Genomic DNA, 13715 nt, shown 5'->3' with positions numbered 1-13715 from the left:
CTGGGCCCGCCTCTGTGGCCAGGCCTGCCGCTGCTGTGGTGACCAGTCCTCCTGGGTGTGCCTCAGCCAGTCAGGCCCATCCACCACCCAGCCAATTAGCTGGGCGCTGGGACGCACATTCCAAGGCACACCCAGGAGAATTAATATAATAGATAATAGATGACCAGCACCTTGTATTTTGCCTGGAAACATATCAGCAGCCAATGCAAGTCCTTCAAGACAGGAGTAATATAGTCTCTCCTGGATGACCCAGAGACTAACCTGGCTGCTGTGTTCTGAACCAACTGCAGTTTCCGGACTACGTACAAAGGCAGCCCCACACAGAACGCATTGCAGTAATCCAGCCTAGAGGTTACCAGCAGATATACCACTGTTTTGAGGTTGTTCATCTCAAGAAATGGATGCAACTGGCATATCAGGTGAAGCTGATAAAAAGCACCTCTGGCCACCACCTCAACCCAGGACACCAGGGAGAGGTTTGGATCCAGAAGCACCCCCAGAATGTGTACCTGTTCCTTCCAGGGGAGCGTGAACCAATCCAGAACCAGCAGATCAAAATTGTCTCCCGAGTTTCGACCCCGCACATTAAGTACCTCCTACTTTATTTTAGAGCAGAATGTGGCGAAAGTGAAACTAATCCCACAGGCATTTTCCACTTGCACAAACATGATACTGTTGTGGAATTTATCAGCTGTAGCATTGCACATCCTTGTCCTCTTGTGCTTGCAGAAGCATTCATGGTACAGATTTAATAGCTATTTTCTTTTCACTCATGATTCTTTATATCTAACAGGCTGTGGTTTGTAGTCAGTTGCAACGATGTAGATTTCCAGAGCCCATGTTATTGTTCAGTCTTTTCCCCCCTATCCTTTGTTTACTTGTACTATGTTGGTCTATTTGCCAGAATACAGGCTTTAGATGCTTTTGTTGGGCATACAGCAACATTAGTGAAAGGCGATAATCTTTTGCATTACAGTCATCAATGTATATGCTGATGTTTTATCACTTTTATAAAATGAACTCAGAATTTTTAAAAAGCAGCAGCGTTAGACTGTGGATTATTAGTTTATTGCCTACATTGTTATAAACTGTTTCCCCTTTAACAGTTTATAAGAACAAGGTAGCCAATAAACTAATAATCTACAGTCTCATGCTGCTGCTTTTTTATTCTGAGTTCATGTATAGCTTTGAAGTGATCCTTAACAAACTGCCGTAAATTGTCATACACACAAGAGTAAAGTGAATAGGTGATCTGAGTCAACGAGTGTATCTCTATTCCTGGGTAGTTGCTGCCATTTTATCTCTTGTTCTTCCTGCAGTTGCTATCAGGAGAAAAATAGTCAATCAAAGTAGAAGCTATGGAATAGAATTGAAAATTGAACTGAAAAGTAATTTTGCTTTAAAATGTTTTGCAAATGTAGATGTTAAGTGTGAAATGAATGCTGCTAATGACCATAGCTGGAAGAGTTATGCACCTGCTGATCAGAGGAATATTATTATAAATGAGATTGATTTTTCCTGTTGACTACCTCATTCTTTCTCAACGTGGTCTCATTATTTTTCTATCACATGTCTGACCCCTTGGATATGAAGACTCAAACATAAACAATTAAAAAAAACATTAACTCCTGTAGAGCTTTTCAAATGCTTCCTGATATGACAAGTGTTGTTGTATTTTGTTTTGAAGAGTTTAATATTGGGAGGGGTAGTAATGCTTTTTTTTCACTGCAAAAATAAGAACTGGATTTTCTAGGAAGTGCCATCCATATAATTTTGGTGAGTCTTCAGTGAAAAGGCACATCTCCCCAAGGCTGCAACCCTGCTCATAGTTACTTGGAGGTTGGGACCATTGAACTGGACAGGAATTATGTCCAAATAAATATGCATGTTGGGATTTCCTACCCTCCTCCGTGAGACAGGGTTGTTTACCCAGTCAAATGGCAGGATGCCGGGAGAAGCAGAGGATTCCAGACGCCAGGACAACCCCAGTAATTGCGTGTCAGAAGTCAGGAAGGGCTCAGAGAGGCATGCAACAGCTGCTGGGGGATGGGCAGAGGGCAGCCCAAGAGGCAGCAGAATGGTGGAGAGGGAATAGCGATATCAGCTCCACAGCTGCAAACAGCTACAGAAAGGCTAATGAAGGGGGTGGAGTTGGAGAATAACTCCCCTTTGGAGGCCAGCGATTGGGTGGCCAATCCACTTACCTAGCCAGGAAAGAAGGAGCAAGCTGAAGGTGGGGGGAGTATCCTAAATGTAGGGCTTTATTTAAGGCAGGGGCTGCCGAAGATGAGATGATCAGCAGGGATGGGGTTTGTTGGTCTGGTGGACTCCCGGAGAGGAGCTCAGCCTCTTTGCTCCCACTGATAGAGGAAGGAGTGGACTGAATGTACTTCCCTCCTCCCCCAACTCTGAGGCAAAGCTGCAGCTATAATTTAGTGCAAGAGGGTGGAAAGTTTACTTAGAGAATTCCTCCTCCCTAAACACAGACAATGCATAAGATTGGAATTATATCATCATATGGATTTGTGTGGACACTTTCTTCTTATTTGTTTATGTATCAGTAAGTCTCTGAGGAAGAGTGCTCAGTCTGATTTGCAAGGAGAGGGAGAAGATATCTGTTTTATGAGAGTTGGTTATCTCAAGTAACGCAAAATATTAATCTACTTTATGAAAAATCATGGAGTGACAGCTCTATCATGTCCTGTTCTGGTTTGCCACAGGGGGGCTTGCAAGGCAAAGCCGGCTTGCAGGACCTTGGAAAGCTCTGAGGAAGCAAGCTGAGCCAACTGAATCCCTTCAGCATCTACTGACCCTTTTAAAGTCTCCTGGCTCTTTAGGTTCCTCCCTCTGTTACAATGTATGGATCCTTAAAAGGGGCTCCATCAGGCCTGGAGCTAAGCACTCCACCATTTCTCAGCCACTTCTCACTTGATGTATTTCCTGCAGCAGCAAACAGTTACTGAGAGGTGAGAGATTTCTGGTATATCCAGGCCTGGCCCCTTGGGTGACTCCAGCTCTGGAGATGCAGTTTCAGCCACCTAGGGCTTCTTGTTGCTGAGTTTATCCTCACCGCCAAGGTCTGGGTTCTGTGCTTTGTCAGCTGATATTGATGTTGGTGATTTGCCTGACTCTTCCCCCTTGAGATCTGACTGTTGTTCAAGGTCCAAACCATGAAATCCTGAGAATCTGGATAACCTTATTATTCCAGTGAGTGTCATAATTAAGTTCAGCAGGGAATTTATGACCAGCAGCTTGACTTGACTGTGTTTGAAACAAGAGCTGCAATGGGGGGCAAATAGAGAGAGTGTTCCCCCAGTAATAATTCTGCCCCCCACCTATGAAATATTCTTTCAGTCCTCCCTATTCCTAACATTACAGTAGCTTAAAATGTTAGTTTCTAGAAATATTATTTAGGCATGCCACATGGGTAAAAGTTAATTGGTCACACCAAGGAAAAGTAAACAAAGATAAATGCAAGAGATGAAGGTGTGAATGTTCTTAAATGTCTCACTTTGCAAGTCAGAGGCACATGCCTAGTCCCCTGAACAGACAAGGAAGAACAGCCAAAATTTGTAAATGGCAGAGTTATGATACTGCAACCTCCACCTCCTATGCTATTGTTGCTGATGCCTGAGGGACAGGTGTTTTTGGCACCATTAGCACCCCCTTCAGTGCACCTATGACAAACTACAAGACAGGTGATGACATAAAATGTATTTGGTGTCTATATCAAGTATTCTTCACATGTACACAGCACAATGTGAAAACCTTTATAACTGTAAAATAACATAGGAGAAATAGGGATTAATTTGTGAACCCAAAGTTGGGCAGGAAAATTGGAAGATTCCTTCAGAAAGACAGGAAAAGTAGAGATAAGATAGTATCAAACAAGGCCCATTCAAATTAACTAGCTGGGCTGAGCACTGAGCATCTGTGCCTCTAGTTTGCCACAGCCATTTTCTTTCCCCCCCACCCACCTGCTGCCGGTGTTTATTTTCCTGGCTGGCCGGCCAGCCTCTCGCTGGCCACCTCGGCCCATCACCTGCTCCAACTGGCCGGCCTGGCACCTGCGGCCACCTCTTCTCGCCCTCTGGCTGGCCAGCTGACCCGCTGCGCTTCCTCCTGGGGGCCAGCTGGCCCACCCCTGGCCACCATCACTGTTTTCTTCCACATCGCTATCCATGCAGCTGCTCGCGAACTCTCACGAGAGCTACCACACATGGGATTAGCCATGGGTATATCTTAGCAAATTATTTATAAAGATAAAGATAGTTGTGAAATTTGAACATAAATCTTGATAGATGGAAGAACCATTGACAGACCTTAGGGTTTGCATTTGGAGGAAGAAAAGCAAGGAGGGCAGTATTGCTATGCACTACAGAGTATCTCCCCTGTGGCAGTGCCCAGCTAGCCTCTGTAAGTGGCGAGTGTTATTAATGCCTCTGTGGTGGCTAGGCCTTCAAGGCGCCAGTCAGAGAGTGCACAGTGCAGCAGTCTAGTCTAGTACAGGCCCTGAAAATCAGAGACGTGAGTAAGTAGTTTCTTTAAGGCCCAGAAAGCCTGAGGGAATCCTTAGCCTAGGCAACAGGGCCCCAGGGCATGGTGAGGTGGGGGGGGCATTCCCTAGTTTTTATTAAAGCTGTTAAAAATGTGTAATCTTGACAGGTTAACTAACACAGTGACAGTAACTGGCCCTATCCACCCCCAGCACAGTTCCTCCAGTGACTGTTGCTGGTGTCTATCTTATGTTTCTTTTTAGATTGTGAGCCCTTTGGGGACAGGGATCCATCTTATTTGTTGATTATTTCTCTGTGTAAACCACCCTGAGCCATTTTTGGAAGGGTAGTATAGAAATCGAATGAATGAATGAATGAATGAATATGTTTAACTTTATTTATCCTTTCTTTTCTTTCCTCTTTTTGGCTTTACACTTTATTAACAGCCCATGTGGTTATGGTAGGGCAACTTCACAATGCACACATACTTCCACTAGTCACTGATGTTTAATGTACACTCACATCTGTTTCTTATGTGGAAAAGATTGGCTGACATTCAGATTAATGCTGCGCTTGAGCAAACTTGTGCTAGCGGAAGGATGTAGCACTAATTAGATGTGCTAAGTCAGGAGCCTTGTTCGAGACTACTGCTGCACTTGTGCAGCAAGGCACAGAAGTATATGCCTGCATCACATTTCGCTATCATTGCACAAATGCATCTTTGAGCATGACTTTGCACAGCTCCATATCCTCTTGGTTGCGCAAGCACAACCAATTTTGTGCATTGCACAAGTGCAGCAATGGTCTGGATGTTGGGCTTAAAAAAAAACTTGATTTATTTTAAATGTCACAAATCATCATTCCTAATTAAAATTCATTATAACATGTATTGGGGTTTATTTTTGTTATCATTGCCTATGTCTTGTGTGCAGAAACCCTTTGTGGTTACCTGCCCACCAGCCCACTTGCCCCTCGAATGGGTGTTTCTGCTCCTCCAGTGAAAAAAAGTCACGCTGCACCCCAGTTTGAAATTGGCCCCCAGGAGGAAGTGCAGCGGGCTGGCCGGCTGCCAGGAGGAAGCACTTCGGGAAATCTGATGTGAATATATGAACATTAGAAACTGCCTTATACCATGGCAGGCCAATGTTTTGTCTAGTTCAATGCTGTCTACAGGTGAAACTCGGAAAATTAGAATATCGTGCAAAAGTCCATTAATTTCAGTAATGCAAATTAAAAGGTGAAACTGATATATGAGACAGACGCATTACATGCAAAGCGAGATAAGTCAAGCCTTAATTTGTTATAATTGTGATGATCATGGCGTACAGCTCATGAAAACCCCAAATCCACAATCTCAGAAAATTAGAATATTACATGGAACCAAGAAGACAAGGATTGAAGAATAGAACAATATCAGACCTCTGAAAAGTATAAGCATGCATATGTATTCAGTACTTGGTTTGGGCCCCTTTTGCAGCAATTAGGCCTCAATGCGGCATGGCATGGATGCTATCAGCCTGTGGCACTGATGAGGTATTATGGAAGACCAGGATGCTTCATTAGCGGCCTTCAGCAATTCTGCATTGTTTGGTCTCATGTCTCTCATCTTTCTCTTGGCAATGCCCCATAGATTCTCTATGGGGTCAGGTCAGGCGAGTTTGCTGGCCAATCAAGCACAGTACACTGTACACTTTTCAGAGGTCCGATATTGTTCTATTCTTCAATCCTTGTCTTCTTGGTTCCATGTAATATTCTAATTTTCTGAGATTGTGGATTTGGGGTTTTCATGAGCTGTACGCCATGATCATCACAATTATAACAAATTAAGGCTTGACTTATCTCGCTTTGCATGTAATGCGTCTGTCTCATATATCAGTTTCACCTTTTAATTTGCATTACTGAAATTAATGGACTTTTGAACGATATTCTAATTTTCCGAGTTTCACCTGTATATTGATTGGCAATGGCTGGGTTTCAAACAAAGTTCTTTCTCAGTCCTGCCTGAAGATACCAGTGATTGCACCTGGATCCTCTGCATGCAAAGTATTTGTTATATCACTAGGCTATGACCCCACCGTAAAGGGGAGCCCATCTCAATTTTAAACTAGAAACTCATATTTTTCATTTAAAGTATGTTGCAGTTCTTCCCCACAATCTAAGATTTATTTGTTTTTCAACAAACATGGGGGGCAGGGATCTAGTAGATGCCCAGAGTTACCATCTGCAGCAGTTTCCCATTAATTGCAGTGAAGGAAATAGATCTAGGCAAATATTCCTTTGCTCATGGCTCAGGTCTGCTGGTATAAGTCGAACTAAATTGCTTTGAATAAAAATGAAATCTATCCCAGTTTTTTAGTACAAGTTTGTAGCTGTTGGACAGTTGGAATTATCAGTTTCATGGAAATAGGTCAATAAAATAGCAACTGAATCAGTTTCCAGGTCTAAAAATACAACTCCTGATGTTGGTGGGCCATTTTCTTTTGGGAGAAATCTAGAGAGAAATTAAGTCAGCTCTGAACATTCTTGGAAGCCACAAGGAAGTGGAATATACAAAGAAGTCTCTTTATCAATCTGAATCAAACCTGATCATGACTGTGGTCTAAATCTATTAGTGATGTTCAAATCCAGTGTCCTTGGTGTCACCAAAGGAACACCCTGAATAGTTAGCAATAAACTCATTTGTTGCTAATTCAGGTTTGTAGGTATGTGCTCAGGAAGTGAAACTGACATACAACGCTTTGTGTCTATCTTTAAGCAAAGAGCCCATACGAAATGGCAGGTGCATTTTTACAAAAAGAAAGCTTATAATGATTTCCTATTTAGTGGGGTGACAGCATGTCCCAAGATAACACAAGCTTAAGGGGCTGAAAGAAGCATGATTATTAAAGGCTAGTGGCTTCTCAGTTCATACAAATTGAATTCTTTCATAGGTTGGAGTGCTATGGAAATCTAGTGAAGAGTGCAGAGCATTGAAATAAAATTAGCATGTAAAGTGATTTTATATATTCAGACTTGTAGCCACTAACTTTGAATTTGAGAGAGAAATCTCATTACTTATCTTGTAAAAGGGGTAATACTTAAATTCTCCATTTGCTGTCCTTGGTATAAAGGTTCTGCATATGAATGATAGTTTTCTGTGGTTGTCCAGAAATAGTGGTTATTGAATTGATGGAGATCTATCTCTGTTCCTCCCCACTCTCGCCTTTCTCTTTTACAGGATAACTGATTTAGGAAACATTAAAAGAAGATTGTATTTATCAACGGTCCACAAGGAATTGTCTGTAACTCCTCTACATGCAAAGATTCCTCTGTTTATGATCAAGCGCAAAATTGTAGGTATCTTTCATATCTCACTTTAAAATACCAATTTTAGTTCCCTTTTCTTTTCCACTGCAACACTTTTAAATATCTTTAAGAACTTGTTAAAGGTGACGATACACTGTTCCTGAATTTTGGTATATATGCCTTCTGAATACAAAAACCTGACTTTCTTGTTAATTCGGCTTTGGTGATCTGGAACTGAGTGTGTGCATACATTCGTGTAGGCACACAAAGTACTTCAATCATTAGGAGTTTCTGAGGGATGAAGGTTAAGCAGCTGATTTGAGCAGGAAGTGTAAGTTCTGTTACAAATCCCACACACCATTTTCAGGCTATTGTTTGTGTGATCCAAGCCCCATCTAATTATTATTTTTACAATCCAATGCTTCCAGTGCCATACTACTTGGGGCAGCTTACAACAACAGCAGAACAATAAAACAATAAAGTATAAAGGAATAAACAAACCAGTAAAGCAGATAACACATTAAACTGATTAAAATTAATAGAAAATCAGCTACAACAGACCCAATTAAAACTAGCTGTAACTAGTAACTAACTAGCTGTAAAAAAAATTAAAAATACCTCAGATACAAACTGCAGTTAAAAGCCTATCTAAACCGATGTGTTTTAAGATCTCTTTACAAAACCCTGAGGGAGGCAGCACAGTGAAGCTCTTCTGGGAGGGCATTCTGGACTTGTGATGCCACTCCTATGAGAAGTCCAGAAGTGATCCCACTACAATATAGCAATCTCTCCATGTTTTAAAGGACACTGCGTCACTGACAATCAATCCAGGCTAGTGCTAGTGCTCTTTTGTGGAAAGGAACTTGGACATACCTGACACTGTGCTCATGATGGTGTACACAGAGAAAGATGCTTACGTTTTTTCCATCTATGGAATGAAAATATCCTAGAAAATATGCCTTCCAGCTGTACACTTGCATTCATTGTCCATGCAAATTATATTAGAACATGTTAACTCTGTGCATTAAAAATGAAAAATAAATTTGCCCTCATAGTTCATAAGAGGTTTCAGTCATGACTGTAGATGTTTTCATTATTTGTCAATGTCCATGCCTGTTGTAAAGAGGTATATGCCACAGTCCAGCAGAAGACATATCAGGATTTTTGTGTGTGCAGATCAAAGGCAGTTGTGCATTGCTACCATTGTCAGCTATTAGTGAGCCTTTGTGTTTCCACCTACACTGTTATACAAACAACAATGTACAGTCCCTGCATCCTCATGCTGTATATCACGGATTCTCAGTGTTGGGTCCCCAGATGTTATTGGACTTCAACTCCCATAATCTCCAACCAAAGGCCACTGGGGCTGGTGATTATGGGAGTTGAAGTCCAAAAACATCTGGGGACCCAACATTGAGAATCCCTGCTATATATCATCATGTGCAATAGCTTCTACAGCATCACTACAACTAGTCTGAGGTTATTGGCTTCGTGTTAAAATAAGAAGCTTCCAAGGATGAGAATAAGAAATTAGTTCTGAAATTTCTCTTTACCTATTTGCAGACATGCATACCTTGCAAGTAACTACCAAATGCAAGTTTTAATCCAAAAGAGAGAGACCCAAAAACTTTATAAGGGCTTTCTTACTACTTCTTGGAAGGCATTTAGGTTAATAACTTCCTTTTAGCTTCCTACTTTCCAGCAAATATGGCTTTAAAAAAATTAATATACATCAGGAGTCATACTGCCAAAGCAGTAGTTAATTCATGATCATTGTAATAATTTTTTCTCTTTCTTTTTAAGTTAGGTGGTCACAGTATCAGATTAATAGCAGTATTTCAGTATACATTCAGGAATACAGGATTAAGTATTCCTCAATGTATTGCATGTTAAATTCAGTAATAATGTGAACTTCAGTTGCAAGTCTTCACTCAGAGAACAAATCAATCAATGGAGCTCCGACTTTCTGTTCTGATTGATCACAACAATGGGTTATTCATATTTGTGTTTGTTAATAATTTTTGTCCATTTAATGGTAAATCTAGTTGACCCTGGGCTGCCTGGAACAGGGAACTTCTTGTTCCCAAGCAGGAAACAGCCAGATGGCGTGGCTTTTCAAAACAGACACCGTGATTGTTTATTACGGACAGCGCGACAGGGGCGGAGGAAGAGTGAGTGAGGGGCAGGTAAGACCTGCCTTCCTCCTTTTAAAGTGCTTGCTCACACCCCCCCACCCCCCCGCTGAAATTATTTGGCTGAGGCAGCTCAAAGTGTTTCGGCGCCTCGAATTAGAGGCTTTGTGTACACATTCCTACCTTCAAGTAGGACTGGAAAAGACCCCCTGCTGAAATCCTGAAGAGCTGCCACCAGTCAGTGTGGACAGAAAATATTGAGCTAGTTTCATGCTGGTCCAAGGGAAGTTCATATGTCCGTTTTACTTGTGCAAGTCCCTCCCCCATTTTTAAAGATTTCCCCCTTCCTGCTGCATTCCCCACTGTTCTAGAGGGTTTCTTGATCCACAGCAGATTTTGGGGAGCAACATACTTTCAACAGTGTGGGTTGGGGGAGGTTACTGGAAAGCCCAGTTCCATGAGTTAAAGGCCCTTCTCTGGATATTGTCCATTGTCCGCTTGATAGAGGTGGCCAGTCAAATTATTGGCCACGTTATTGTTCAGAAGTTAATGAATTACTAGCCAATTACTAGCCAGAAGTTAATGAATTACTAGCCAATTATAGTTGTTTCTAGCTTAACCCACACAGAGCCTCTGGGCGCTAGTCCTTGATTACTCCCCTCTCCCCTGCCACAGCCCCCCCTCACCTCAGAGATCTCTCCACTCTTACCTGAGCGGCACTCCTCCTCCTCCATCCTATTGCTTCCATCTCTCTCACCCCTCTTGGTCACTCCTCCATCACTTCACTCCATCCCCCTCACCCTTCTTGGTTGCGGCTGCTGGCACCTATTGGCCAAGCTGCAGCCCCCTATCCCAGAGACACCCTCACCTGAGTCCTGCTGCTGCTCCTCCCAGCAGGAGCAGCAGTGGTTGACCGGTCCCTTCCTTGCTGCTGTCACTGCCATGGCCACTCGTTCCTCTCAGGCCGCTGATAGGCCCGGGCACATCCCTTGCCTGCCTCTCTCCCTCCACCAATGGCCTCGCTAGCCCCAAACAGCAGCAGTGGTTGACTGGGCCCTTCCTTGCTACTAATAGGCGCCGCCATGGCCACTCATTCCACTCAGGCCGCTGACATGCTTAGCCCATCCCCTGCTCTTCCTTTTTCTCTCTCTTCCCCTCTCTTCTTTTTTTTTCTCTCTCTCTCTCCTCCACTCACTCTTCCCCTCTGTCTTTCTTCCCCTCCCTTATTTCTCTCTCTCTCTCCCTTCCTGAGTTAACAGATCTTGTTCATCTTGTTTCCTCATCTAATTCACATTATGGCAGCCTCCTTCTCCATAAGGGACTCTTTCCTCCCTCACGACCCTTCTCTTCGCAGACTCCTGCCCACTTTCCTTTTAAGGCTCTTCCTCCCTGTCTGCATATGGAATCCCCACTGCCCAGTCAAGTGCTTCTGCTCGCGAACTCTCGCGAGCTCTGCCACACACGGAATTAGCCATGAGTATGCCTTGGAGAATTATATATATATAATAGATAGATTATTTCCCCTTTGATATTTAGTTTGCATTTAAATATTGGCTTCATTAGCCTTGGGAGTCAACAAGGTGACTTTCTGCTCAGCTACAGCCATGCTGTTTCATTAGTACATACTATCAATTAATGTTGGAATCTCTTATTTCTATATATACATTGTTTAGTGTTTTCATTCTTTTTGTGTGACCAAAATTTGCCAAAATATAATTTGATACCATTTCAGTATGATTCTGTTGTTGAAGGAATTAAGCCAATATTATCAGTTTTTCCATACAGCTGTTTAAGAAATCATATGCCTTCTTCATCAAGTGATTGCCCCAGTGCTGGCCTTAGCAGTGTTAACAAATATTATTTCCTTCTATTACCTGTTTTATTGATCAAATCATACACCCAGTGCATCGATGTTCTGATGTTCTAATTCCGCTCTTCTTCATCAGCACCGTTTCCTTGCACAAAAAATGTAGTTCTTTGTAACATATATATATGATAACAAATGATAACCATTTGTGGAAGGACATACTGAGTGGTTGGAGCACATACTAAGAATTCCTGTTTTTGCCTCAAAACAATGAACTCTGTGGGTGGGCAGCAATGGCTTACCTATTTGCCTCTACTGTTATGTGCAATCCCATCGTTTGCATAGGATAGGGGAGCCTCTTTTCTATGTCCTATGATTTTGAATGTCTAAAGAGCAGATTACTGGAGCAGAAGAAGTTGCCCATCATGCAGTTGTTTCCCTTCTGCTTGCTTGTTACTCTTGCCAGCTGAGTCAGGAAATCATAGAGGCCTGGTCACAAGTAATTCCTAGGGGAAACCTGTCTAGTCTCTACCCCAGAATCAGACTGATGGCAATGTGTGCTAGGCCGTTAATACAAGGGCTCTGTGTCCCATCCAAGAACAGGAACCATGGACCAGAAAAGGTCAGTATCCTGGACAAACGATAGAGAGCAGACAGTGTATTCCAGCTGAGCTCTCATGCAGTCCAGTGCCTCTCTTTGGCTTCATCCTTTTTCTGAGAATTGGAGAGGCCTTAAAGGGGCAATCCTCTGATCTGGAACCTAGTGCTCTGTTGCTTCTGTGCTATTTCATGGGTAGCATGAAGCCCTCGGATGGTGAGAGTGCCAGCTCCTCAAATGAATCCGTTTAGGAGTTGCTACCTCTGGGGGTCCTGGATCAAGAGTCTCTGGTTTGGAGGAGGGGGTGGGGTGCGTTAGATTCCAGGCTGTTAGATTTGGCTTGGTGTCAGGGTCCATGTCCAATATTTCTTCAACCTATATCACTAGTATTTATCTGGCCCCCTCTCTTTGTGTCGGTGTCCAGATTAAGGACATTGTAGTTTGAAGTCATGACAAATTACTCTGTATTCATGATTGCCAGTTGCCGTTCCCAGTGCAGTCACTGATCTTTCTCCCCCCACCCCCACCCCCGAGGTGCTGGTACTCAATTGTGGCAGTTGGAGTTGCCCCCAAATTTCAAAAACATTAGAAGCTAATTTGGGGGGGGGGCAGTTCTCTTCGGATGAAACACTTAAAGAATTTCAAAGAAAGCCAAAGGAGTTTTGATAAGATTAGCAAAATTTATCAGGGTGGAGGAAGCACTTGAGGTTTGCACTGTACTATCTATGCTTAATGACAGGCTTTGGTCCTGGCCTCTTTTGCAGGTTCAGCAACTCATGCCAGGATGTCACTCATTAAACCTATTTTGCTCTTTTTCTAGTGGTGCAATCTGTGCATTGACTTGGTAGCGTTCACTAGTGAGATCTTCAAAGGAGCCGTCTTCCAGTCCTTGGATGGCATTATTGTTTCTGCTAACTGTAAACTGCGAAAGATCTTCACACTGAAGTCAAAGCCCCTGGACACAGCTGATGAAGGTGGTGTGTTAACCTGGACTTCTTAAATCTTCATGTTCTCTGGACAATTCCAAGTTTGTCCATCAACCTTCTGTAATCAATCATTTGAGAGTTTATATGATTTTATGGCAATTAATGTGAGCACAGGTCATGCACGTCTCTTGCTTGTGGGCTGTCAATGACATTAGCTAAGTGTAGTTACAATATAGGTAGGCACTTACATTTTTATAAAGCACTGCCTTCATTAAAACTGCATTATAGAAAAGGTTCCATCTTTAAATTAGCATACAAAACTGCTAATAATCTTCTGGCAAGGAACCTTAAGGTAAGTTTTTCATTAAGCAATTTGAAAGGGAGCTTGTTATTTAATTATCAAAAGGCTCTTCTACTGAGAGATGTCATTTCCTCAAGGTGGTTTCTAGAGAGAATCAAAACTGTCGACAG

The 13715-nt window shown here is 42.6% G+C and overlaps 1 protein-coding gene across 16 annotated transcripts in view; it reads left to right on the top strand.

Moving 5' to 3' along the window:
* Window positions 1–13715, top strand: part of CFAP20DC (CFAP20 domain containing) — a 268470-nt gene that overhangs the window by 86275 nt on the left and 168480 nt on the right. For 12 of the 16 annotated variants that reach the window (XM_053297353.1, XM_053297344.1, XM_053297355.1 and 9 more), the window contains 2 exons: window positions 7714–7828; window positions 13139–13295. In XM_053297353.1, the coding sequence (XP_053153328.1) occupies window positions 7714–7828; window positions 13139–13295 (272 nt within the window). Of the gene's footprint in view, window positions 1–7713; window positions 7829–9832; window positions 9968–13138; window positions 13296–13715 lie in introns of those variants that run through there. The other 4 variants (XM_053297357.1, XM_053297345.1, XM_053297342.1 and 1 more) reach the window with 2 other exon arrangements.

The sequence above is a fragment of the Hemicordylus capensis genome, chromosome 2 (genome assembly GCF_027244095.1).
Source record: "Hemicordylus capensis ecotype Gifberg chromosome 2, rHemCap1.1.pri, whole genome shotgun sequence".
Lineage (NCBI taxonomy): Eukaryota > Metazoa > Chordata > Lepidosauria > Squamata > Cordylidae > Hemicordylus > Hemicordylus capensis.
Note: the sequence above shows the minus strand (reverse complement) of the source record. Positions and strands in the feature narration are given on the sequence as shown.